Genomic DNA, 23640 nt, shown 5'->3' with positions numbered 1-23640 from the left:
CTGCTACCCCCGCCAATCCTGCTTCCAGTCACTGATGCAGGTACAGAGCCGCTATCGGCCCAAGCGCGGACACAGCACGGCGCTCAGTCCTGCTCCCAGAGTGCAGACTCCACGCAGATGCAGACTCCGGAGGCGGGCTAAAAGCCCAGGTGGGGCTTCGAGGAAAGGAAGTACGCCCCCGCCGCCTGTTGTTGGGCCAATGGGGCCGCTCGGCTTTGCCGTGGGCCTATGAGACAGGGCAGTAGGCGGGGCGGAGGGCGGAAGGAGCCTCTCACGTGAGTAGGGGGCGGGGAGGGCGGGGGCAGGGCGGCTGGGGAGGCCCAGGCGGCGGAGCCTCCGGGACGGCGAACGGCGGGCCGCAGAGAAGGAGACGGCGGGTAGGGTAGGGCCGTGTTTCCCCCCACTCCTCCTCCCACCCTTCCATCCACCAAGCTCGGGGGGATCCTCCGACGGCCCCTGCGGGAGGCCAAGCCGTGTTCTCATCCCGCGGAGCGGGGCAGGCGTGACTGCGCTCAGCTCCCTCGACTAGCCGGGTTCTGAGGGGAGCAGTGATTGGGGGGGAGGGGGAGTCGCGGCCGTGGGGGGAGGACGCATGCGCAAGCGGGAACGTTCCGGCAGCCCCTGCCCAAACCGGTTCCCCCTGTCTGGGTGGGTGTGAGTCTTACCAGTCCTTCAGCTGCGGCCGTCCTTCTCGCCCCCCCCCCCCGCAAAGCCGGTTTGTCTCTTGACTTACGTCTGGGTACAGGTCCTATTTGGGAATCTGGCCGCTCCCTCAGCCTCAGTTTCTCCCCATTGCCCGCTGGGCCTGTACCTGTGATTAGGCTGGCTTCGGCCTCAGGCTAGCTTCCTGCGCTGCGCCTAATTTGAAAGGCTTGCTTTATGCTAGTGTCGGTCTGCCATCTCGTGTTGACGTTTCTGTCTTATTTTCCCCGCCTGCAATCGAAGTGTCCCTGGTATCCCCCTCTCCCCAGATACTTTAAGTATCTGCCCCCGATACCTCATTGCTGTATCGTGATTCCCAGCAACCTTCAGGACTTTAGGTGTTCAGCAAAGCCCGAGGATAACCCCAGACTTCCAGGAGTTTCTCTGTCCATTACCTGGTAGTACTTTGGTGTTCCTTCCCTTCTAACATTCGGATTGTAATCATATGCACCTGCTTTAAAGTCATCTCCATACTTTAACTTGGAATAAAAGTCCTAGCAGACCGTGTTAAGTGATCGTGCTGCTGGTGCGCACGCTACAAGTGCTCCGTTAGTTTAAATCTTGTTCCAGCTTGAATTGGAGATCTTTTGGCTTTTTTGTTTGTCAGTGGAAAAAAAAAAACTGCCAGAGACGGGTTTCACAATTCATTTGATATGTTCATTCAGGTAAATACCTGTATTCACATACATGTGGCTTGAGTAGTAAGTCGCGAGTGTGTCTGTTTCCAGCTGCTTTGTTTATTTAGGAAGAGAAAAAACCAAAGAGAGTAAATTGAACTGAGTTTCCACATAAAACTGATGTTTGGAAAGTTGAAAAAAAGCTTAGGTGCCAAGGGAGTGCACGTTCAATTTTTTTTTTTTTTTTTTTTTTAACGAAGGACCTGCTGGCCTTAATTCTAGCGTGTATAAGGTGCTATTTTAATATATATTTAAGGCTTTTATTCGAATTTACTTATAAAAATTGAAAATGAATAAGGGGCAGAGTTCTTTATAATCCTCCTTTGTAGACCTCAGTTTCCATTAATGAAATTTGAATCCATGATTGATTTGTATTTATTGGTAACATTTAAGATTCACATATAGCTTTATTAACAACTTCATAATTAAAATTGAACTATTGCTATGTTGTGGTACACTTTTCATTTCAGTTTTGTAACTCATTTTACAGTTAATTAACAGCTCATCGGTATTAAGGTATATATTTAGGTAGTTAACCTATCAACTATATACATTTTGTCATTATTTGGTATAGTGGGTTTTTTTTTGTTTTTTTACTTAAAAAAAAATTTTTATTGAGGTATAGTTGATTTTGGCATAGTGTTTTATTAGCAGTTTACAGGTGCTTAACCTGGATAAAATGGTAGTCTAGTGGGACTCTGTAAAAGTGAAGGCACCTGTTTCCTATCTTTTCTATTGCATATTGGAAGAAGTGTATTCACATTATCTACATGAGGGGACATGGTTTTTCGTAAACGTATCTCAACTTTACAGCCTACATTCTTTTTTAAAAAAATAAATTTATTTTTATTTATTTTTGGCTGCGTTGGGTCTTCGTTGCTGCTTACGGGCTTTCTCTAGTTGCAGTGTGTAGGCTTCTCATTGCGGTGGCTTCTCGTGGAGAACGGGCTTCAGTAGTTGTGGCACATGGGCTGAGTAATTGGGGCTCGCAGGCTCTAGAGCACGGGCTCAGTAGTTGTGGCACACGGGCTTAGTTGCTCCTTGGCATGTGGGATCTTCCCGGACCAGGGCATGAACACGTGTTCCCTGCATTGGCAGGTGGATTCCTAACCACTGTGCCACCAGGGAAGTCCCATAGCCTAGATTCTTTAAAGAAGTCATTTTCTACTACTGAGCATATTTCCAGCTAAACTTTACAGCCCAAATTCTTTTAAAGAAGTCATTATCTTTTGTTGAGCATGTTTCCAGCTAAAGTGTTTCCAGCTTAAGTGAAGCCTACCATGAAGGTCTCACCATTTCACAGTGATTATTTTAACAGTGACCTTTGAGTACAGGCTTCAGAAAATAATTAGTTTACATCAGTTCTACTGTTGAGCGTCTTTATAGATACTTATGTGCTGAGGTTCTAGCATATGCTGCCCAAGTGTTATCTTTGTAGTTGTCAATATAATCAGATATCACACTTTGCAAGCATGTGAAATGAATGTATATAAAACTGTTAAATAATCTTTCTTGGAGATAGAACTCCAACGTTAAAGAAGTGCTAATTTAACCAGTGTACATAAAGCAGAGTTTGGCATGACATTTGGGTGCTTTGTATGTAATTGCCTTGTTTTATTGATTTTCCGTGGTTAGATTTTAAAGAAAGAAAATCCAAAGCCAAGGATTTGGCTGTCCATGGGTATACATGATAAAACATACTAATTTAACAGCTGTTTCTTTTGGCATAAAATGGTTACCTGGTCTCCCCCGACCCTCTCCAGTTTGTGTTGACCCAGAGATCCTTATTCTTTAGAAGAATTGTAAGTCAAAGCAATACTGGATAGACACTGAAACTTATAATGACTTTTGTTGGCCCCTAACTGCCTGTTTCTCTTCATGTGCAAAGTCTGACCAAATATGGCAGTTTGCAAGTCATGAACACTCTAGTTTATAGAATTTAGCCTGGAAGTTTTCCTCTTGCCAAAGCAACTATAGTACTCTGAGGTAATCACCAGAACTTTTTGAAGGCTGTTCTTTCTATCTAGTAGAGTTCTATAAGGCCTAACTTTTCCTCCAAATCCCTTTCTCCGAGGATCATAAAATAGTAAAAATAAAGCCCTAAATTTGTTCTTAAGTTCATGCTTGACATTAAATAGTATATATTGCCTTGGCTGTAAAACATGAGAAGTAAATCTTAATTGTATAGCCGTGCTGCCAGATTTGGAGGTTTGCACCTCTTAGGAGTTAATGCGTGGTTGTTACTTATCTCCAGTTAAGGTTGCATCAGCTTTTGTGTAATAAATCACTACTTCTTGGCATCTGTTAATCTTTGTGGCAATAAATTTTTCTCCATAATAAAATATGGCATCTCTCTTTTTTTTTTTAATGTTTATTTATTTATTTGATTGTGCCGGGTCTTAGCTGCGACGTGTGGAATCTTTTAGTTGCGGCATGCAGGATCTAGTTCCCTGATCAGGGATCGAACCCGGGCCCCCTGTATTGGGAGCGTGGAGTCTTAGCCACTGCACCACCAGGGAAGTCCCAAATATGGCATCTCTTAAGGTACATTAGCAAATTAGTTTCTGTGGTAACGTTAACAAAACGTTATTAACTCTCAAAACTTAACAATAATTTGACTATTTAAAAAATTTCTTTTTCCCATTTTTCCTTATTTGTACACTTTGGTAATTATAACCAAGAATCTGTGGTTATCATCTTGTTTTCCAGCTTCTGAGGGTGCCCCTTGTGTCAGGAAAAGGAATTGATACACAGAATCTTTCTTTGGGAACAGTATTTTAAATATCATGGGTATTAAGAGACAGCATTCAAGGCTAAATTGGATTAAATGTTGGGCATTTGTATAATACTATTATGAAGAGCCATGAGTTAATCATTTTAATGCTTTTACCATAGGGTAATAAACTCATGCTTTTTTTTTTTTTTAATAAATTTATTTTTGGCTGCGTTGGGTCTTCGTTGCTGTGCGCGGTCTTTCTCTAGTTGCGGCGAGCGGTGGCTACTCTTCGTTGCAGTGCACGGGCTTCTCGTTGCGGTGGCTTCTCTTGCTGTGAAGCATGGCCTCTAGGTGGGTGGGCTTCAGTAGTTGTGGCATGTGGGCTTCAGTAGTTGTGGCTCGTGGGCTCTAGAGCGCAGGCTCAGTAGTTGCCGTGCACGGGCTTAGTTGCTCCACGGCATGTGGGATCTTCCCGGACCAGGGCTCGAACCTGTGTCCCCTGCATTGGCAGGCAGATTCTTAACCACTATGCCACCAGGGAAGTTCTCTCATGCCTTTTAAATATGCTGATAAATGGATTCTGACAAGGTGAGAGTAGAAACATGTCATATAACTCTTTTTTACTGTGATACATGATTTCCTATGAATAGACCTCTGATATACCTGCAAAAGAGAAATGGTTATATCTTTATTGTAGTTACCTGTTGAGTTCTCTGTGAATTGAAGAAAAATCTGATTTCTATCTAACCTCAAAAGCTAATTCTTAGATAAAAAACTGTTCCCTAGCAGAAACATCTTTTTTTTTAATCTTTATTTTTTTGCTTTTGGGTTGTGAGAAAAGAACTTTTTAGATAGGTTTAAAAAACGTCTGTGAAACTAAATTAAATATATGTGAACTCTTTTATCTTCTTATGTGGTGCCTATCCCAGTGCTGTGAGTGAAAGTGCTCAGTAAATGTTTTTTGGTTGCCCACCCTCTATTCAACACACTTAACAAATGTCCCACCTTCCTTGTATAACTATGGACCAGGGCATTCTTGTATCAGAAGATTCAGGATACTTGTGTGTCTTCTGCCAAACATTCATGGTTTGTCTACCCACATTCCCTTGAAAATCAGAGGTCATGGAAAAGAGAAACCATATTTACTGCATTAATCTCAGGCTTTGGTTATTTATCAGATGATTTGCTTACTTAGCATTAAATTCACATAGTTTAAACATTTCAGATCAAAGTATAGACAGATATTCTAAATGGAATAGATGCATATTCTTCGCTGTGGATGAGAAGGAGCTATATTGACTAATTTCCTGAAAGCAGGAAAAGTGGTGTTTTTGTTTTTGTTTTTTGGTTTTTTTTGGCTGCATTGGGTCTTTGTTGCTGCGCGCAGGCTTTCTCTAGTTGCGGCAAGCGAGGGCTATTTTTCATTGCGGTGCACGGGCTTCTCACTGTAATGGCTTCTCTTGTTGCGGAGCACGGGCTCTAGGTGCACGGACTTCAGTAGTTGCAGCCTGTGGGCTCAGTAGTTGTGGCACACGGGCCCTAGGGCTCACGGGCTTCAGTAGTTGTGGCTTGCGGGCTCTAGAGTGCAGGCTCAGTAGTTGTGGCACACAGGCTTAGTTTCTCCAGGGCATGTGGGATCTTCCTAGACCAGGGATTGAACCTGTGTCCCCTGCATTGGCGGGCGGATTCTGAAACAGCGCACCACCAGAGAAGTTCAGAAAAAGTCTTTAGGAAATCCTGCATTACTTAAAAATATTTATGTTTCTATATTTATAGAACGCTAGTGTAAATTATATTATGCTTTAGAAATCCATTCCAGAAAAAGTAAATAGAAGGATACTTTTACAAAACATGTATATTACTGACGTTTGAAGTATAATCTGATTTTGTGAATGAGTAGTATTGGGTTGGCAAAAAAGTTCATTTAGGTTTTCCCATAACATCTTGTGGAAAAACCCGAACGAACTTTTTGGCAGATACATTAACATAAACTAACTCTCCCTGTATTCCCAGAGGTGGGTTTCTCTTGGGGCAATGGCATCCAAATAATTTTAAAATTTAGCTTCAGAGATATTGTGTTGAAGGGGCATAAAGCCAACATACCTACAGTTCTGCAAAAAACTAAAGTGCTGTTTTCTGAAATAGCCAAAGGAACATGGGAAAACCACTTATGTGGTTTATTTTTTTCAGGTGTCAGCAGTATTGCACTCAGATAATCAACACAGAGTTAAGTGAATTGTTTTATGTGCATTTCATCCCCACTTCTTACTTTTTGTACCTTTCATTAAAAGCATCAAGATATAGCAGGTAGAGTGTGAACTTTGGAATCAGAAAGATATAGATATCCCAAGTCTTGAACTTACTTAATATATGACTGAAGGTAAGATACTTAAGGATTCTGATTCTCAGTTTCTTCATTTGTAAAAATGGAACTAATTATGCTTACATCATGGATTAGGACTGGGAAGCACCTGGCATTCCCACTCCCCACCCCTTTCCTGGATATTCTCATTCACAGAAGAGTAGAAAGGGTTTGTTCCCCTCATTTTATGTATGAGAAAACTGAAACTATAATATTGTCCAAATTAAGTCAAAAAGGACTGAGGAGTTCAAATCCCAGTTGGTTTTTCAATGTAATACCAGACTGTTAACTTTAAAAAGTCTTAATGAAGCTTGATTAGTAATTGAGAAAGTGAGAAGTAACTCTGAGAACATTGGCTGTGGTCTTCTTTTTTGTTTGTTTGTTTGTTTTTGTTTTGTTTTTGCGCTACGCGGGCCTCTCACTGTTGCGGCCTCTCCCGTCGCGGAGCACAGGCTCCGGACGCGCAGGCGCAGCGGCCACGGCTCACGGGCCCAGCCGCTCCGCGGCACGTGGGATCTTCCCGGACTGGGGCATGAACCCGCGTCCCCTGCATCGGCAGGCGGATTCTCAACCGCTGCGCCACCAGGGAAGCCCGGCTGTGGTCTTTAAGCACTTTTCTGTATTGATTTTGTGAGTTTTATCCTAAAGATCCTATAAAGTTAAAATTAGGCTTTTAGAACTTTTATTGACCAGAGAATGGATAAACAAAAGGTGTTATATACATACCATGGAATGCTATTTGACCTTAAAAAGAAAGGAAATTCAGACACCTGCTACAACATAGATGAACTTAGAAGACATGCTAAGTGAAATAAGCCAGCCATAAAAGTATAAATACCATATGATTCTACTACTTATGTTAGATACCTAGACTAGTCAGATTCATAGAGACAAAGTAGAATGTTGGTTGCCTGGGGGAACAGGAGTTGGAATTTAATAGGTACAGAGTTTCAGTTGGGGAAGATGAAAACGTTGTAGAGATGGGTTGGTGGTGATGGTTGCACAATGTGAATGTACTTAAAGCCACAGAGCTATACACTTAAAAATGGCTAAAATGGTAAAGTTTATGTTATGTACATTTAACCACAATTTTTAAAGATTAAAACTTTTAAAATCTTTTTAAAAATTAAAAAACTTTTGTCTTATGAGTTATTATATTCCTATAGTTAAGCTATCTTTTATAGTTCATCTGGAATTGAAGTAAAAGAGTCACTTCATAGTTTAAAGAAGTTAATTGTCACAGGCATTATGGGTTAAAATTTGCCTAAAAGTGACTATTAGATAATCTGGTTTTTCTTGCCTTTATGTGCTGTAGGCCCAAGATGATTAAGTTATATTTTCTTTTTGGTTTTTAAAGCTAAGCTGAAATTATTCAGAAGGATTAAATTAATGTGGTTCTCTTAGCTCACTAAAATAATTCAAAGAAACAGCCCCCAAATTCAAAGTCAGACTTAAACAAAGACACATCTATTGTTTAGCAATTAGCAGTGGTGGAAAGGAATTTATTTTTCTAAAGACGGGATGATTTTCTACTGAGTTTTGTTAGATTTGTCCTACCCTTCCCAGGGATAGGCTGTGAGAAGTTCATATGAAAACCAATGCAGGGAAACAAATCTCAAAGCCAGAAAAAAAGAAAAAAGCTGAGATTAAGATTGTTTGATTTTTAAAAATGACTTTGTGGTTTAATTTTAAAGAGCTACAAACCCACAAGAATTGGCCTGCTACAGCATCTTTGAGACTTGACTGTCTTGCTACTTCCTGACTTGTCTTTTTCTCAGCAGAGAGTAATCTTAGCAGATCTGTGTTTTAGAAGGGTATATATATAACTGGGAGCAGCCTAGAGTATGGATTGGAATGGGAAGAGAATGGTGATAGGAACACCAAGGAGGAGGAGAGATGCATTCCTGAAAAGGACATAGGCACCTAGATACCTGAGTTTGGATCAAGTTCTATAATTGTCTCTGTGAACTTAAGCAAGTTATTGAACCAGTCTAAGCCTCAGTTTGTCTGTCATATGACGTTTATACCTTTCTGGCAAGGTTAATATAACGATTAGTAATAATGCATATAAAGCTTCTAAGTACCGTGTTGGGCATATATAATTGATACTCAGGAACTGCTAAGCATTGTTCTCTCTTTAGATTTAGCAAGATGATTTAAGTATCCTCCTTAAGATTCCCTAAAGCTGTGCTCATTTTTTCACTGGTTGAGCAAACAAAAATGATGAGGATTGGGAGGGAAGTGTTGAGTGTTTTGGTACAAAGGGAATCCAAGGTATGTTTTGTGGCTCAGTGTTGTTTAACTGGTTTTCACAGTTAGAAACTTGATGAAGAGTCAGTCAGGCACACTCAAGGGTAGTTCTTTTTGAGTCTCTTTTTTCCAGTTGTCATTCATATCCACATCCCAGACACGCTTGTAGTGTATCATATTTGTCATTTGTCCATCTCACATTACACAGACTCTATCACTTAAACACTGATGAAAGAGTATTATTCATCCAATCACATTTATTGAGGACTGCCATAGCAAGGATATGAAGATAATATGAAGAAAACCTAAGATCCCTGTCCACAAGTAGTTCAAAGGGACTATGTGTGCTCATTGTATTCCCAGTATTTACCATGGTGGTTTATACTAAGTAATTGTTTCTGCAATGAATGATCAATATAGTATAGGAGAAAAGATGTATAACATTTTACGGTGTGATAAATGCTGTAATTCTGTGATAAAATTAAAAAGCAAGCAAACAAAAAGCCTTAGGAGCCCTAGAGGGAAATAAGGAATGTTTCAGAAGGGAAAAGGGGAGGTTGAATATTTGATTGTTATCACAGCGTTGCTGGTGGGGAAGAAGGACTAATGGGGGAAATGAAGTCACATTCCTAGCCTAAGAAATGGCATGAGCAAAACCTTGAAAGCATAAAAATGCATGATATATTTGGTGAGTTGTCTGGTATGGTTTGATAGAAGGAGATAAAACTAGAATGATAGATTGGCTCCAGATTTTTAAGAACTAATGATATAAAGAGTTTGGATTTTTTTCTGTTTTCATTCAGGAGCAGTCAAAGGAAGGGGTGGGATGTATGACCAAATCTGAATTTTAGAAATTAACTATCAGGCCTTGATAATGACTAGAGAGAGTCTAGGAAGGGAGACTTACGTTGTAGCTAAGTTGAAAGAGAATGAAGTACTCAAGTCAGTGACACGAAAGATGGCAAAGAAGGAATAGATTTGGGGTATGTTTTGGAACTAAAATCCATTAGAATCCCAAGGGAGAATGAGAAAAGGAGTCACGGATTTTGGGGGACATTTCTGTCTTGGATCAGTGGTTATTAACCACTGTTAGGGGAGATATGAGGAAGAATATGCTTGCGTGAAGATGGGGTCTACTTTGGACGTGGGGCACATGTAGCAGATCCCACCTGTGTATTCACATAACATTATTTGCATACCTCTATTATACCAAGCACTATACTCTATTGTAATTACTTGTTTACTTGTCCATTTTCTTTACTGTAAGCCTGTCAAGGGTAAAGAGTACCTTTTTTCTCCGTAATACTGTACCTAGTGCCTGGCACATGTCAAACACTCAGTACTGAATAGAAAAAACAAAACAAAACAAACACCCACATGAAGTTAGGGAGAAAGACAGGGCTGCAGTATCATCAGCATACAAAAAAAATTTATAACCACATGAGGTACTGAGATAGCTAAGGGAAAGTATGGAACAAGAAGGAGGCCAAGATGAATTTAAAGAGTGGGCAGAAGGGCTTCCCTGGTGGTGCAGTGGTTAAGAATCTGCCTGCCAATGCAGGGGACACAGATTCAAGCCTAGTTTGGGAAGATCCCACATGCTGCAGAGCAACTAAGCCCATGTGCCACAACTACTGAGCCTGCACTCTAGAGCCCGCGTGCCACAACTACTGAGCCCACGTGCCACAACTACTGAGCCCATGTGCCACAACTGCTGAAGCCCACCTGCCTAGAGCCCATGCTCCACAACAAGAGAAGCCACTGCAATGAGAAGCCCCTGCACCACAACTAGAGAAAGCCTGTGTGCAGCAATGAAGACCCAATGCAGCCAAAAATAAATAAAGTAAATAATTTTTTTTAATTAAAGAAAAAATAAAGAGTGGGCAGAAAAAAGGAACTTAAAAGACAGCTGGGAAAAGGTACCAGAGGTAGAAAATGGTAGCAAAAAGATAAGAGTTTCACAATATGGAAATGATCAGCATTTTCATTTATTTCAGCTGGTAGAAGTAAGATGAGAACTGAAAAGAATAGTTTGGGTTTTGAAATTTTGTATTGTTGATTTTTTAATCTTTATAGATATATATTTTTTTCCATTCCGAATGGATGCTCAGAGAATGTTAAAGTACCCAGGGTCACATAGACAAGGTTTGAATTCAGCTTTTAAAAGAGGATGTACAGTGAAGCTTGGTGAGAGGTAGGGGAGCCAGATTTTGAGAGGGACTGCTCAGTGAGAGTGGGGAGTCCCATTGAAGTGCAGGAGGAGTTAGTGCTTCTCCTTCAGGAAGACTTTCAGGAAAACCAAGGAAATAAAGATGAACCAGAGTGCTGAACTAGTGGCCGGGAACTAGCACATTTTACTTGTCTCAAGCATGTCAAGTTCAGTTACAAGTATCACACAGACCTCTTTTATCAAGTTTGGTAGATCACTTATTGGGAGGTGATTTTTCCTCTACTAATTGCACATTAGCAAATCCATACCACTGCAAGTTCACTGTTTATGTTACTGCTGTGAATGATGTTAGAAACAGTACAAATATCTGACGGTATTCTGTCCCCCAAAACGTTCAAGTTTTTAAAAGGTAAACACTGATTATCCAGGAACTGACTACTTTTGATGAACTGTCAAAAGAGCCTTTACCATGGCTAGTTCTTTTACATTTCACTTTCCTTTAGCTGGGTTTATAGTGTTAAGAGGAGATTGAGAATTAAAATGAATTTTCATTCAACAAGATTGAGGTACATTATTTCTATGATCTTTGCAGAAGTGCATAGTTGAGCATAGAATTGTCACTTATGTTACAGAGCAGGATATAACATAACTGAACCTTTGGTTTGGATGCATGAGGTTGCATAATTAAGCAAAATTACCTATCATTTTAAGTTAGTTGACATATTAAAGGAGATAGAATGAAACATCCCTGAACTGGCACTCACCAACCTGGCCCTGTTGGTAACTGGACATGTTATGAGGGTCTAGGCGCATCACTTATATAAGAAGGAGACAAACTGTGAGTGTCTACCAAATACCAGGGTGTTCATATGTATATTATTTTATTTAAAGTGGAATAAAAATCTTTACTCTGTCTACCTTACAGAATTGTTAGGATGATAAAATGAGATAAAGAATGTGTATATTTTAGTAATCTGTAAAGTACTATACAAAGATACAAAGTATTCCTTTACATTTAGTTAGGAATAAATAAATTAGAATATGAAACTAAGAATGTTATATATTTTTGCACTAATATTGTTTCCTAAATTGAATTTCCAAAATCAGTTTTACTTGTTAATTCTTTTAAAATTGGAAGTTAGTTTCACTCTCCAGTTAATGAAGAGAGTGATGAAATGGAAAAGAACTGGCCATCATCAAGACTCTTGACAGCCCTTCAATAGCAGTTGGCTCCTGGATATACATATATCTATTCCTTAGTAATTTTTATAATGGCTCCATGAGGTAGCTAGTACACCATTTTCATTTATGGAAACTGAGGCTTGGTGTGACCATGCTTACACTATTATTAAATAGTAGAACCAGCATACTAACTTGGATTTTTTCCTAACTCTTAATTGTGTGCTTTACTGTCACAAATATGACTTCTGTTCTTACTGACAGTCTGTAAAAGCTGCTCTTGCCTTTGCATGGGTGGCTCTTGTTCTTTTCCATCTTTATTTGCCACTTATCCTATTTCTTTAGCAAATGTTTGAGCACCTACTATGTGCCAGTCATTCTTTCACTTGTTAGGGATACAGCAGTTAATGAAACAGGCAAAAATCCCTGCCCTTGTGCTTACATGATACTTAAAAACAAATGATTAAAATGTAAAACATGTCAAATGGTGATAGGTGGTATAGAGAAAAGTAGAGAGAGGGATGGCAGTGCAGGGTATTTGGGGGAGGAAGTTTATACTTTATTGTCCATGAGAATTGGAATTAGAGTAGAGGGGCTTCGTGTGGTTATTGGTGTAAGTAGGGATTAAAGACAACAAAATTAGTTCTTATGGTCTCAAGACAGAGGTTGTAAATACTCTAGAATTTTGCCAGGAGTATACCAAGTTCTGGGGCACCTCTTTATTGTGGAGGCCAGGGAAGGGGTGGTCTTATTCAGAGACCTTGGAGCTCATGGGCTCCCTTTTCGCTTCTGCCCATGGAGGCCAGAGAAGAGGAGTGTTATTATATAACCTTTCCTGTACCGCATAGTGTTTTGATAAATCCCATTCCCACTGAGTGATTCAGTTACTTTCAGGTGCCAAAACAAATAGTAAAGTATCTTATAAAGTGTACTTTCTTGTCACCTCCTCAAAGAAAGTAGGTTGAACTTTGAGCCTGCCAAATCCTCTCAGTTTCATAGTATAAATATCAAAGTATACTATTTTTGAGTCTAGAATACTGTAGAAAGTTCTCAGTGTCTCTGAGATCATAGCCTTAGGGAACTCTCCCAGGCCCTCTGCTATCTTACTATTAGTAACATTTTAAAAGTTGGAAAAAAGACTAATTAAGCATGAAAACCTTACCCAAAATACAAGTTCTAAAAAAGACAGAGACTCCTTTATCTGATACTTAGTATTTTGGAACAAAACCCAAACATTTGTAGCATTGGAAAAGCATCATAATCTAATGGGAAGAGCTTAGCTTCTGGAATCATAGATATATGTTGGTTCAATTTTTGGCTTTGCTTCTAACCAGTTAAATTACAACCGTTACCTTGAACAAGTTACACCGTCTCTCTAAGCCTCAATTTCCTAATCTGTGAAATAGATATATGAATATTAAATTTGCTGTTCAGGGACTCAACATCAAATTGTAACACAACATAATAGGTACTGTAAAAAATGTAAATTGCTATGGGAACCGAAACAAGGCAGGCAGTGCATTTGACTCTGGGGAAAGAATGGGCAGGCCACTTGGAAAAGGAGGGTTATTAGATCATGAACGATTATTTCTAGTTGTCTGAGTACAGAAGCAAGGGAACCATTTTAAGAGAAGGATCCTATGAGGGCAGATACCTCAAGGTATTAACATATATATCCTTGGCAAAGACATTACCTCCTCTAGTATGTTTTTTAACTCTTCCAACATGTTTCCGTAGTTTTCTTTACCCTAAATCAGTACCTATTAACCTGTTCAATTTGCCTCTGTTCTCTTCTAAATTATAAACTCCTTTTGGGCAAGAATCTATTTTTTCTTGTTTAGCATATTCTATTTATAAACTAGACACTTGGTAAGTATTCATTGCATAGATGAAGCAGAACTACATTTTTTAAAAAGTTTTCAGAAGTACATTGAAGCATCTCTAAATGCTACGCTACACATTTAGATTTAGTCCTATGAAACGTAGAGCCTTTAAGCAAGGAAGTTAGTTTAAATAGAAAGCAGCAGGGAGTCCAGGGTTTGAGCTTTAGTTATGCCTGATTAAATGACCCTACATCTCTTGGGGTTGCCATTTCCTTATCTGTTTAACAGTATTGATAATTTCTAGGTTTTCTTCCAACTATGGTATTCAGGGATTGTGTAATTCTTGCTGCCATGTGTTTATCTAGATGTTAGCCTGAGGAAAAAATAGTGCTTGGCATATGGTGTAAGCTCAGTAAATGTATGTTCAATTAAAAATCCAAAGCATAGATCAGGACTTCTTAATTGGAGAGATTAAACAGATTCTCAGAATCTTTACCTCTTTGAGGTACAAGATGAGCATGCAGCAAGAACAGCTTTTTTTTTTAGAGCAACTTTTGTTTATTGGTTAAAGCTCTCTGAGTATAATGTTGTATTGTCTATTCTGTTGTTTTGGCAACCAAATGGGAACATTGCCACAAAATATGCAGAACCAGGTTTTTCTTTTTACGAATTTTTAAAAATTAATTAATTTATTTATTTATGTGGCTGCATTGAGTCTTCCTTGCTGTGGGATCTTCGTTGTGGCATGCAGGATCTTTCGTTGCAGCGCATGGGCTCAGTAGTTGGGGCACACTGGCTTATTTGCCCCGAGGCGTGTGGGATCTTAGTTCCCTGACCAGGGCTCAAACCCTCGTCCCCTGCGTTGGAAGGTGGATTCTTGACCACTGGACCACCAGGGAAGGCCCCAGAACCAGGTTTTTAAATGGTAAATGAGTTCGAGTTTTATTCCATGAGTCAATAAATAATTGAATAGCTTTTCATAATTGACACATTTTTAATTTCTTGCTGGAAATTTTTGGCATGAAACTCTTTTATTGGTAATGTTCATATTGAGTTGAATTCTAAGAAACTGTGGGATAGGAATATTGAGTTTTTAATAGACTTCTAATTTCTTGCTATGTAAGGTATTTCCCTGCTCTAGAATTTATGCTTGCCTTGAATTTATTTTGGGGGGGGGTTAATATGGAATTTTGTTTCTTAAAACATGTTGTTAGTATAAGTATCAGCATTGTTAGGAAAACCTTAGTTATTGTCCTAAGCACTTTCAATTTCATTTGTTTATATAGGTTTATAAATTAAAAGATAGAAAACAAGTTCAGTACTTCATAATTTTTCTCTAAAAAGAATAGAGTTAAAATATATGCCAAAGAAATCAGTGTGGGTAGGCAGAGTTGTTCTCAAGGGAATATGTTTATTTATTTGAAATCTGAAGTACCTTGGCCCTCAGTTTCATCAAATTCCCTTATATCTGGAATAAAAAGCCTAAACTGTAAGTAGTGAAAGTCTTTGGGAAAGATTTTGGAAGTTTTTTTTTTCCCCCTAAGTTTTTCCATATGTATTTTGTAAAAATTAGAACATAATTGAATATCTGGCAGACATTCTATATGAGTATCTTTATGATTTTTGTTTTTCAGGCATTTTTAAAATATTTAATCATTCATGAGTTGAGCTTCATTCTTGAGTCATGGATGACAAGGCTTCTGTTGGAAAAATCAGTGTCTCCTCAGACTCTGTGTCTACTCTTAATAGTGAAGATTTTGTCTTGGTTTCCAGGCAAGGAGATGAGACACCATCTACAAATAATGGAAGTGATGACGAGAAAACAGGACTCAAGGTAAAACTACATAACCTACATTTATTTTGCTTAGCCTTGCTAAAGCAAAACTTGGCCTTAATAGGAAGGTATATGGAGTGAAAGTGAGGACATGGAAATAGTATCCTTTCTTTTTTTAATGCTAACGCGTTTTATTTATAATTAGTGATAGTGACAAATTTATATCTGATTAAGGATTTTCAATTTGATTAGTTTCTAAATCTTCTGATATCCCTAACTGTAAAAGCTAGTGATCATAGTATAAACATTTGTTATTTTAGTATTGTTTTCATGTTCCCATTGAGTTAGAGGTGATTGTTTCTTTTGGGCCTGGTGTATGTAGTGTAAAGGCAGTGGCAGGTCTGCAGTGCTATTTATAAAAATAAGTTTTAGAATTACTAAAACAGAACTTAAAATTCCTGGCTTTTGGCCATTTCTGTTTATATTTTCTCAGCCAAATAAATCACTATTAACTTCTTTTCCCATACTCTGTTACTGTTTTGCTCTTTATGGATATAAGTAAGAACAGATTACCTGTTAATGTCACTTAAAATGTAAGTAGCTTTAAAAATATTTTGATTCTTATTTATGTCTATTTATTCAACAAGTGTTTACTGAGTATTGACTTTGTGCCAAGTACTGTTATAAATACTCGGGATACAGTAGCAAATAAGGCAAGCAAAGCCCCCTGCCCTCCTAGAGCTTTTAATCAAATGGGGAAACAGACTCTAAGCAAATAGGAAAATGAATATGTTAAGTAAATTTTGGTGCTTTGAAGAAAATCAAAGCAGAATACATGGATAAAGAGTGAATGGCGGGCTTCCCTGGTGGCGCAGTGCTTGAGAGTCTGTCTGCCGATGCAGGGGATTACGGGTTCGTGCCCCGGTCTGGGAAGATCCCACATTCCACGGAGCGGCTGGGCCCGTGAGCCATGGCCGCTGAGCCTGCGCGTCCGGAGCCTGTGCTCCGCAACGGGAGAGGCCGCAGCAGTGAGAGGCCCACGTACCGCAAAAAAAAAAAAAGAGTGAATGGCAGGTACAGTTTTAGAGAATGTCTTGAAATGACATTTGAGCAGAGATCTGAATTAAATGAGGAAGAACTTGTTCATGGAGAAATGTGAAAAAGCACTTTCCACGGGGAACAGAAAATAAAAAGACCCTGAGGAAGACTACCCTTTTTAGGACAGAGATTAGAGCAGAGTAAATAAAGTAAATAAAAAGTGCTAAAGTATGAGATCAAGTGATGTGTAGGAACTGGATCATGCAGCACTTTGTAAAGCTTAGTAGGAATTTGGACTTTATTATAAATGTGAAGGGGATTTTTGGAGAGCTTTGTGTTCACTGGCTGAGACAGCCAGTATGGATGGTGTGAGCTTTGTAGAACCATTCCCCAGCAAAATTGGTGACAATTACTATGTTTTTTAAATTAAAATCTATGGAAATGTTCTAAAGGACATAGAGCAATTGAAGACACATTTATTCAGAGAAATTTACTAAGATTTGGTTAAGAATCTGTGGTATTTGAACCAAGACTTGTTTTTTACTTCCCATCTCCCAGCTGAGCAAGATGGTAAACTCCATGCGTGATAGGTACAGTAAAGAAAATAGGGTTTCCTTTCCCCATAGCTCCCACTTGGAGTGCTGTCTTCCAGTGAAGAGCAGGATGAGAGCATTCCTCATCACCTTTTGCTGGCCAAGTGTGAATGAGTGGTAGGGGCTGCCTTTTTTTTGCCAGACCTTACTTCTGGGATGAAGGCTCTACGTAGGGCACAGTGCTGCTGAGAATACTGAGAGCCCAATACCCCTTACCCTTACCCTTACTGTGGCTCTGGCATGTAAGGTAGTGGTTCCACACTAATAGAGGGAAGTCAAAAATACCGGAGATTACTACGCAACCTCCTACACCTACCAAATACTCATTTGCTGAAGATGTGCCGCACAGAGAGAAGTATGTCATTGTCTACACTCCCAACTTCATAGCTATAGCTCAGAGATTTTGCCTGCAGTGAGAAGTGGGCCATAAAACAGCTCCTAATCTCTTCCCAAAGGAACCGACTTTATTTACAGCAGAGGGCTTCCCTGGTGGCTCAGTGGTTAAGAACCCGCCTGCCAATGCAGGGGACATGGGTTCTAGCCTTGGTCCGGGAAGATACCGCATGCTGCAGAACAACTAAGCCCGTGTGCCACAACTGCTGAGCCTGTGCTCTAGAGTCCGCGAGCCACAACTACTAAAGCCCGCACACCTAGAGCCTGTGCCCCATAACAAAAGAATCCACTGCAATGAAAAGCCCGCGCACTGCAACGAAGAGTAGCCCCCGCTCGCTGCAACTAGAGAAAGCCTGCACACAGCAACAACCAAAAAAACCCCAATGCAACCAAAATAAATAAATAAATAAATAAATTTTTAAAATCATATTTACAAGAGTGTAGAGAAGTTCAAGCCTAAGGGTACCCTCAAAAACAGTGGAGGCTGTGGTGAAAGGTAATTGGGAAGAGACTTAGATTGGTTGAACATACGGTTTAACTGTAGGCTTGCAGGGAGAAGACCACCTGTGTTAGGGACAGATCTCAAACATTGACCTCTGGAGCTCTCCTGTCAAAGTATCCTGATTTGATTGGTTTATTCTGTGGAGCAGTTTATTACCTTAGTGGATTGTTGAAAACTGTTGAGCAAATCAGCCACAGTTAGTGGTGTTTAATATCCACATGTAATCATAGAGACAGAGCATTCTGCCAAAACTACTATCGCAGGATGACTGAAGGCAAATCCAAATTACCCCAGAGGAGCAACATCAAAGGTTTAACACCATGGGAATTAGGGGAATAGAATTTACTAAAATAAGTCAGCTAGTCACTAAACAAACAAGCAAGCATAAAAAATAAGTTCTAGGGTGTGGAGACCAGTACCGAGAACTGGAACAAGGTATTACCTAAAATATCTCGTTTCCAACACAAAATATGAGACATGCGAAGAAACAAGAAAATATTACCCATACATCATTTGTAAAAAGGCAGCACATACTGCTTGTGAGAGTCACATATTGGACTTAATATGCAAACTTTGAAAGTAGCCATTATTAATATGTTCAATGAACTAAAAGAAATCATGCTTAAAGAAATAAAGTATTGGGGCTTCCCTGGTGGCGCAGTGGTTGAGAATCCGCCTGCCGATGCAGGAGACACGGGTTCGTGCCCTGGTCCGGGAAGATCCCACATGCCGCGGAGCGACTGAGCCCGTGAGCCATGGCCGCTGGGCCTGTGCGTCCGGAGCCTGTGCTCCGCAACGGGAGAGGCCACAACAGTGAGAGGCCCGCATACCAAAAAAAAAAAAAAAAAAAAAAAAAAGAAATAAAGTATGATGACTGTAAAATCAAATAGAAAATATCATTAAGGAGATAGAAATTACAAAAAAAGAACCAAATGGAAATTCCGAAGTGGAAGAGCACAATAACTGAAATGAGGAGTTTACTGGAGAGGCTCAACAGTAAATTTCAATGGGCAAAAGAAAGAATTAATGGAAAGAAATGTCATCAAAATGGCAGTACAGGAGTTTTCTACCGTCCTACTCTCAAAGAACACCAATTTAGACACTAATGGATGAGAGTGTCTTCATGGAAGTCCAGGAGTCCAGCAGAGAAGTTCCAGCACATTATTGGGGCATAAACATCCAAGATTGAACCCATTGAAGGCAATGAAAGGAACAGTTTCATTTTATGTGTGTCACCCCACCCCCAAGGTGGCACAGCTCAGTGCCAGCAGATATTTAGCTCATGATTTCTTCCATGGGGGAAAGTGAGAGTGTGTGATTGAGCACCTGGCTTTCCCAGCTTTGTGGTGCACTGCCAGAAAGGCCCATTTCTTTCTCACTCCATCAGAGTACTGAGCTACAAACAGGATAACCTGGGGGTCGACAGTTGTGCTGGAAGAAGAGCAGCCAAGGTTGGGAATGGAACATATCAGAGGGGCGTGGATCCTATTAACTGCTTTGGGGACTCCCTCAGGAAGCCCACCCATGAGCCACTGGTGACACCTCCCCTGCCAATCCCCCAGCTGGCCCATGGCCACCCTGAGCTCCACACTCCTCACCCAAACGGGTCCCTACCCTGTGGCTGTCTCCCTGTGCACAAACCTGAGGGCAAGAATGGTATGTGTGAGTCTTTGCAAATGGCTAGTGAGCACATGCAAAAAGTCAACCTGATTCTGTGGGATTGGAAGAAACCACACACTCGAGCACTCATCATCATCTTAGGGAAAACAAATGTGATAGAGAGCATCAAAACACTGGATCAAGCAGATGAAAGTATTGTGAAGTACAAGACAGATTATTTGAAATTATCTAGTCTGAGAACAGAGGGAAAATGAAAAGGAGTGAAGAAAGCTGGCCCATGGCCAGCTGGCCCAGTTCATAGTGTGAACTGTGGCATACCACTAAAATGATCAGTCTATGCAATATTGGAGTCCCAGAAGGACAGGAGAGGGAGAAATGGGCAGAAAGCTTATTTAGAGACATAATGATTGAAAACTTTCCAAATTTTTTTAAAAATTATTTTATTTATTTATTTATTTTGGCTGTGTTGGGTCTTCGTTGCTGCGCGTGGGCTTTCTCTAGTTGCAGTAAGCGGGGGCTACTCTTCATTGCAGTGTGCGGGCTTCTCACTGCGGTGGCTTCTCACTGCAGAGCACGGGCTCTAGGCATGTGGGCTTCAGTAGTTGCAGTCTGTGGGCTCAGTAGTTGTGGCTCACGGGCTCTAGAGCACAGGCTCAGTAGTTGCGGCGCACAGGCTTAGTTGCTCTGCGGCATGCGGGATCTTCCCGGACCAGGGATCGAACCCGTGTTCCCTGCACTGGCAGGTGGATTCTCAACCACTGTGCCACCAGGGAAGCCCCAAAACTTCCAAAATTTGGGGAAAGATTTGGATATCTGAGATCATGAAGTTTATAGGTTTCCCCCAAATTTCAACCTGAAGTGATCCTCTCCAAGATATATTACAATAAAGTTTTAAAATGAAAGACAAACAGTTTTTAAAGCAGCAAGAGGAAAAAAAAACTATCTCACATTACAAAGGAACCCCCCCCAATAAGGCTTTTAGCAGATTTCTCAGCAGAAACCTTGCAGGCCATAAGAGACTGCTTTCACTGCCAAGGTTGTGGGTTCAGTCCCTGGTCAGGGAACTTAGATCCTGCAAGCTGTGCAGCATGGCCAAAAAAAAAAAAAACAAAACCAAAAAACAAAACAAATGAAGGAGAGAGAAAGATTACAGATTTCCCCCTCAGTCTGAAAGTAGAATGTTCCTATGAAACTTCGTAAGCTGAAATGGCATATAGTGAAGAGTATCCCCTGCTTTCTGAAAGTTTGTGTTACACCCCTTCACTTTTACAAACGACCTACATTAGTACAGTAATTGCTTTTTTTCATAAAAGCAAAAATGCTCTTCAGGTTTCTTTCAGTTAGCGAAAACAGGTACTAATGTAGGGCTTTCTAAAAGCAAAGTGGCATATTGCGAACTTTCGGAAAGTGGGGGATACCTGTACTTCCCAAATCAATGCCGAGGGAGTTGATCATCACTAGACCTTAAGAAAAGTGGTTAAAGGAGTTCTTCAATCTGAAATGAAAGGACACTAATTAGTAACATGAAAACATATGAAAATATAAAACACACTGGAAAAGATAAGTATATAGTCAAAATCAGTATAGTCTGATACTGTAATATGGTGGTGTGTTGATTAAGAAACTAGTATAAAAGTTAAAGGACAAAGGTATTAAAAAATAACTAGCTACAATGAATACATAATATAGAAAGTTACATTGTGACATCAAAAACAAAGTGTTTGGGGAAGTAAAAGGTAGAGTTTTGTATGCAACTGAAATTAGGTTGTTACTGTTAATATACTGTTATATCCTGTAAAGTGTTTTATGTAAACCTCATGGTAACCACAAAGTAATAACCTACAATAGATCATAAAAGATAAGGGATCAAAATGTACCACTACAGAAAATCATCAGTTCACAAGGGAAGATAGCAGGAGAGGAAGAAAGGAACAAGGGAACTACAAAACAACCAGAAAACACTTATTTTTTAATTAATTAACTTATATTTGGATGCGTTGGGTCTTTGTTGCTGCGCACGGGCTTTATCTAGTTGTGGCGAATGGGAACTACTCTTTGTTGTGGTGTGCAGGCTTCTCATTGCGTTGGCTTCTCTTGTTGTGGAGCATGGATTCTAGGTGCATGGGCTTCAGTAGTTGTGGCTTGTGGGCTCTAGAGTGCAGGCTCAGTAGTTGCGGCACATGGGCTTAGTTGCTCTGCGGCATGTGGGATCTTCCCGGACCAGGGCTCAAACCCGTGTCCCCTGCACTGGCAGGCAGATTCTTAACCACTGCGCCACGAGGGAAGTCCCTAGAAAACAATTAATTACATAATATTAGTAAGTTCTTATTTATCAGTAATTATTTTAAATGCAAATGAATTAAATGACAAGTGTCAGAATGTATTAAAAAAAAAACAAGACTGCACTATATGCTGCATATAAGAGACTCATGTCAAGACTTCCCTGGTGGCACAATGGTTAAGAATCCACCTGCCAGGGCTTCCCTGGCGGCACAGTGGTTGAGAAGTCCGCCTGCCAGTGTGGGGAGCACGGGTTCATGCCCCGGTCCGGGGGGTCCTGCATGCTGCGGAGTGGCTGGGCCCGTGAGCCGTGGCCACTGAGCCTGCACATCTGGAGCCTGTGCTCTGCAATGAGACAGGCCACAACAGTGAGAGGCCCGTGTACTGCAAAAAAAAAATAAAAATAAAAATACAAAATACCAGTACTTACTACACTCCCCAAAAAATAGAAGAGGAGAGAATATTTCCCAATTCATTTTATGAGGATGATATTACCCTGATGCCGAATTAGAGATATCACAAGAAGACTACACATCAGTATCTCTTATAAATATGGAGACAAAATCCTCAACAAAACACCAGCAGACTTAACTCATCAACATATGAAAAGGATTACATACCATGATCAAGTGGGAATCGAAGGAATTGAAGTTTGGTTTAACATTAAAATCTATTAATGTAACATACCATATCAGTGGAATTAAAAGCAAAAACACATAATCATTTCAGTAGACACAGTAAAAGCATTTGATAAAAATTCAACACTTTGTCATGAAAGTAAACAAATGAAACTATGAATAGAATGGCACTTCCTCAACTAGATAAGTAGCAATTGTGAAAAACCCACAGCTAAAATCATTCTTGCTGGTGAAAGAGTAGATTTTTCCCTCCTCCGTTTAGGCTCAATACATGGATATCTGTTCAACATTGTACTTGAGGTTATTTTGAGAGCAGTTAGTCATGTAAAAATCTAAAAGACATCCATATTGGAAAGAAGGAAATAAAAATCATCTCTGCAGTTGTATATGATCTTGTATGTAGAAAGTCCTAAGAAATCCACTAAAAATTATTGAAACTAATAAGTTCAGCAGGATTGCAGGATACAAGATCATCATGCAAATATCAGTTTTATTTCTATATACTTGTAAGGAGCAATCTTAAATGACAGTAGAGAAACAATTGCATTTATGATAGCATTAAAGAGAATTAAATACTTGTATTGTTTAAAAAAGTGAAAATCTTATACTCTGAAATCTGCAAAGCATTGTTGAAAGAAATTAAAGACCTAAATAAGTGGAAATTCATCCAGTGTTCATGCATTAGAAGACCTGTTAGGATGGCATTATTCCTCAAATTGGTCTACACATTCAGTGCAGTCCTTATCAGAATCCTAGGTAACATCTTTTTAGAGGTTAACAAGCCAATTTAAAAATTTGTATGGAATAGCAAGGGACCCTAAATAGCCAAAATAATGTTGAAAATAACACAATCGGAGGACTCCCACCTTGTAATTTCAAACCTTATTATAGAGCAGTGGTAATCAAGACAGTGTAGTACTGAC

General features: G+C 39.9%; 1 protein-coding gene across 9 annotated transcripts in view; it reads left to right on the top strand.

Moving 5' to 3' along the window:
- Positions 1-278: 278 nt before the first annotated feature.
- RABGAP1 (RAB GTPase activating protein 1) overlaps positions 279-23640 on the top strand; it is a 148788-nt gene continuing 125426 nt past the window's right edge. Inside the window, exons 1-2 of one of the 9 annotated variants that reach the window (XM_067040772.1) lie at positions 279-377; positions 15514-15713. In XM_067040772.1, the coding sequence (XP_066896873.1) occupies positions 15564-15713 (150 nt within the window). In that variant the 5' untranslated portion in view covers positions 279-377; positions 15514-15563. Of the gene's footprint in view, positions 383-15513; positions 15714-23640 lie in introns of all 9 variants that reach the window. The other 8 variants (XM_067040774.1, XM_067040779.1, XM_067040777.1 and 5 more) reach the window with 8 other exon arrangements.

Source organism: Kogia breviceps, chromosome 8 (assembly GCF_026419965.1).
Source record: "Kogia breviceps isolate mKogBre1 chromosome 8, mKogBre1 haplotype 1, whole genome shotgun sequence".
Lineage (NCBI taxonomy): Eukaryota > Metazoa > Chordata > Mammalia > Artiodactyla > Physeteridae > Kogia > Kogia breviceps.
Note: the sequence above shows the minus strand (reverse complement) of the source record. Positions and strands in the feature narration are given on the sequence as shown.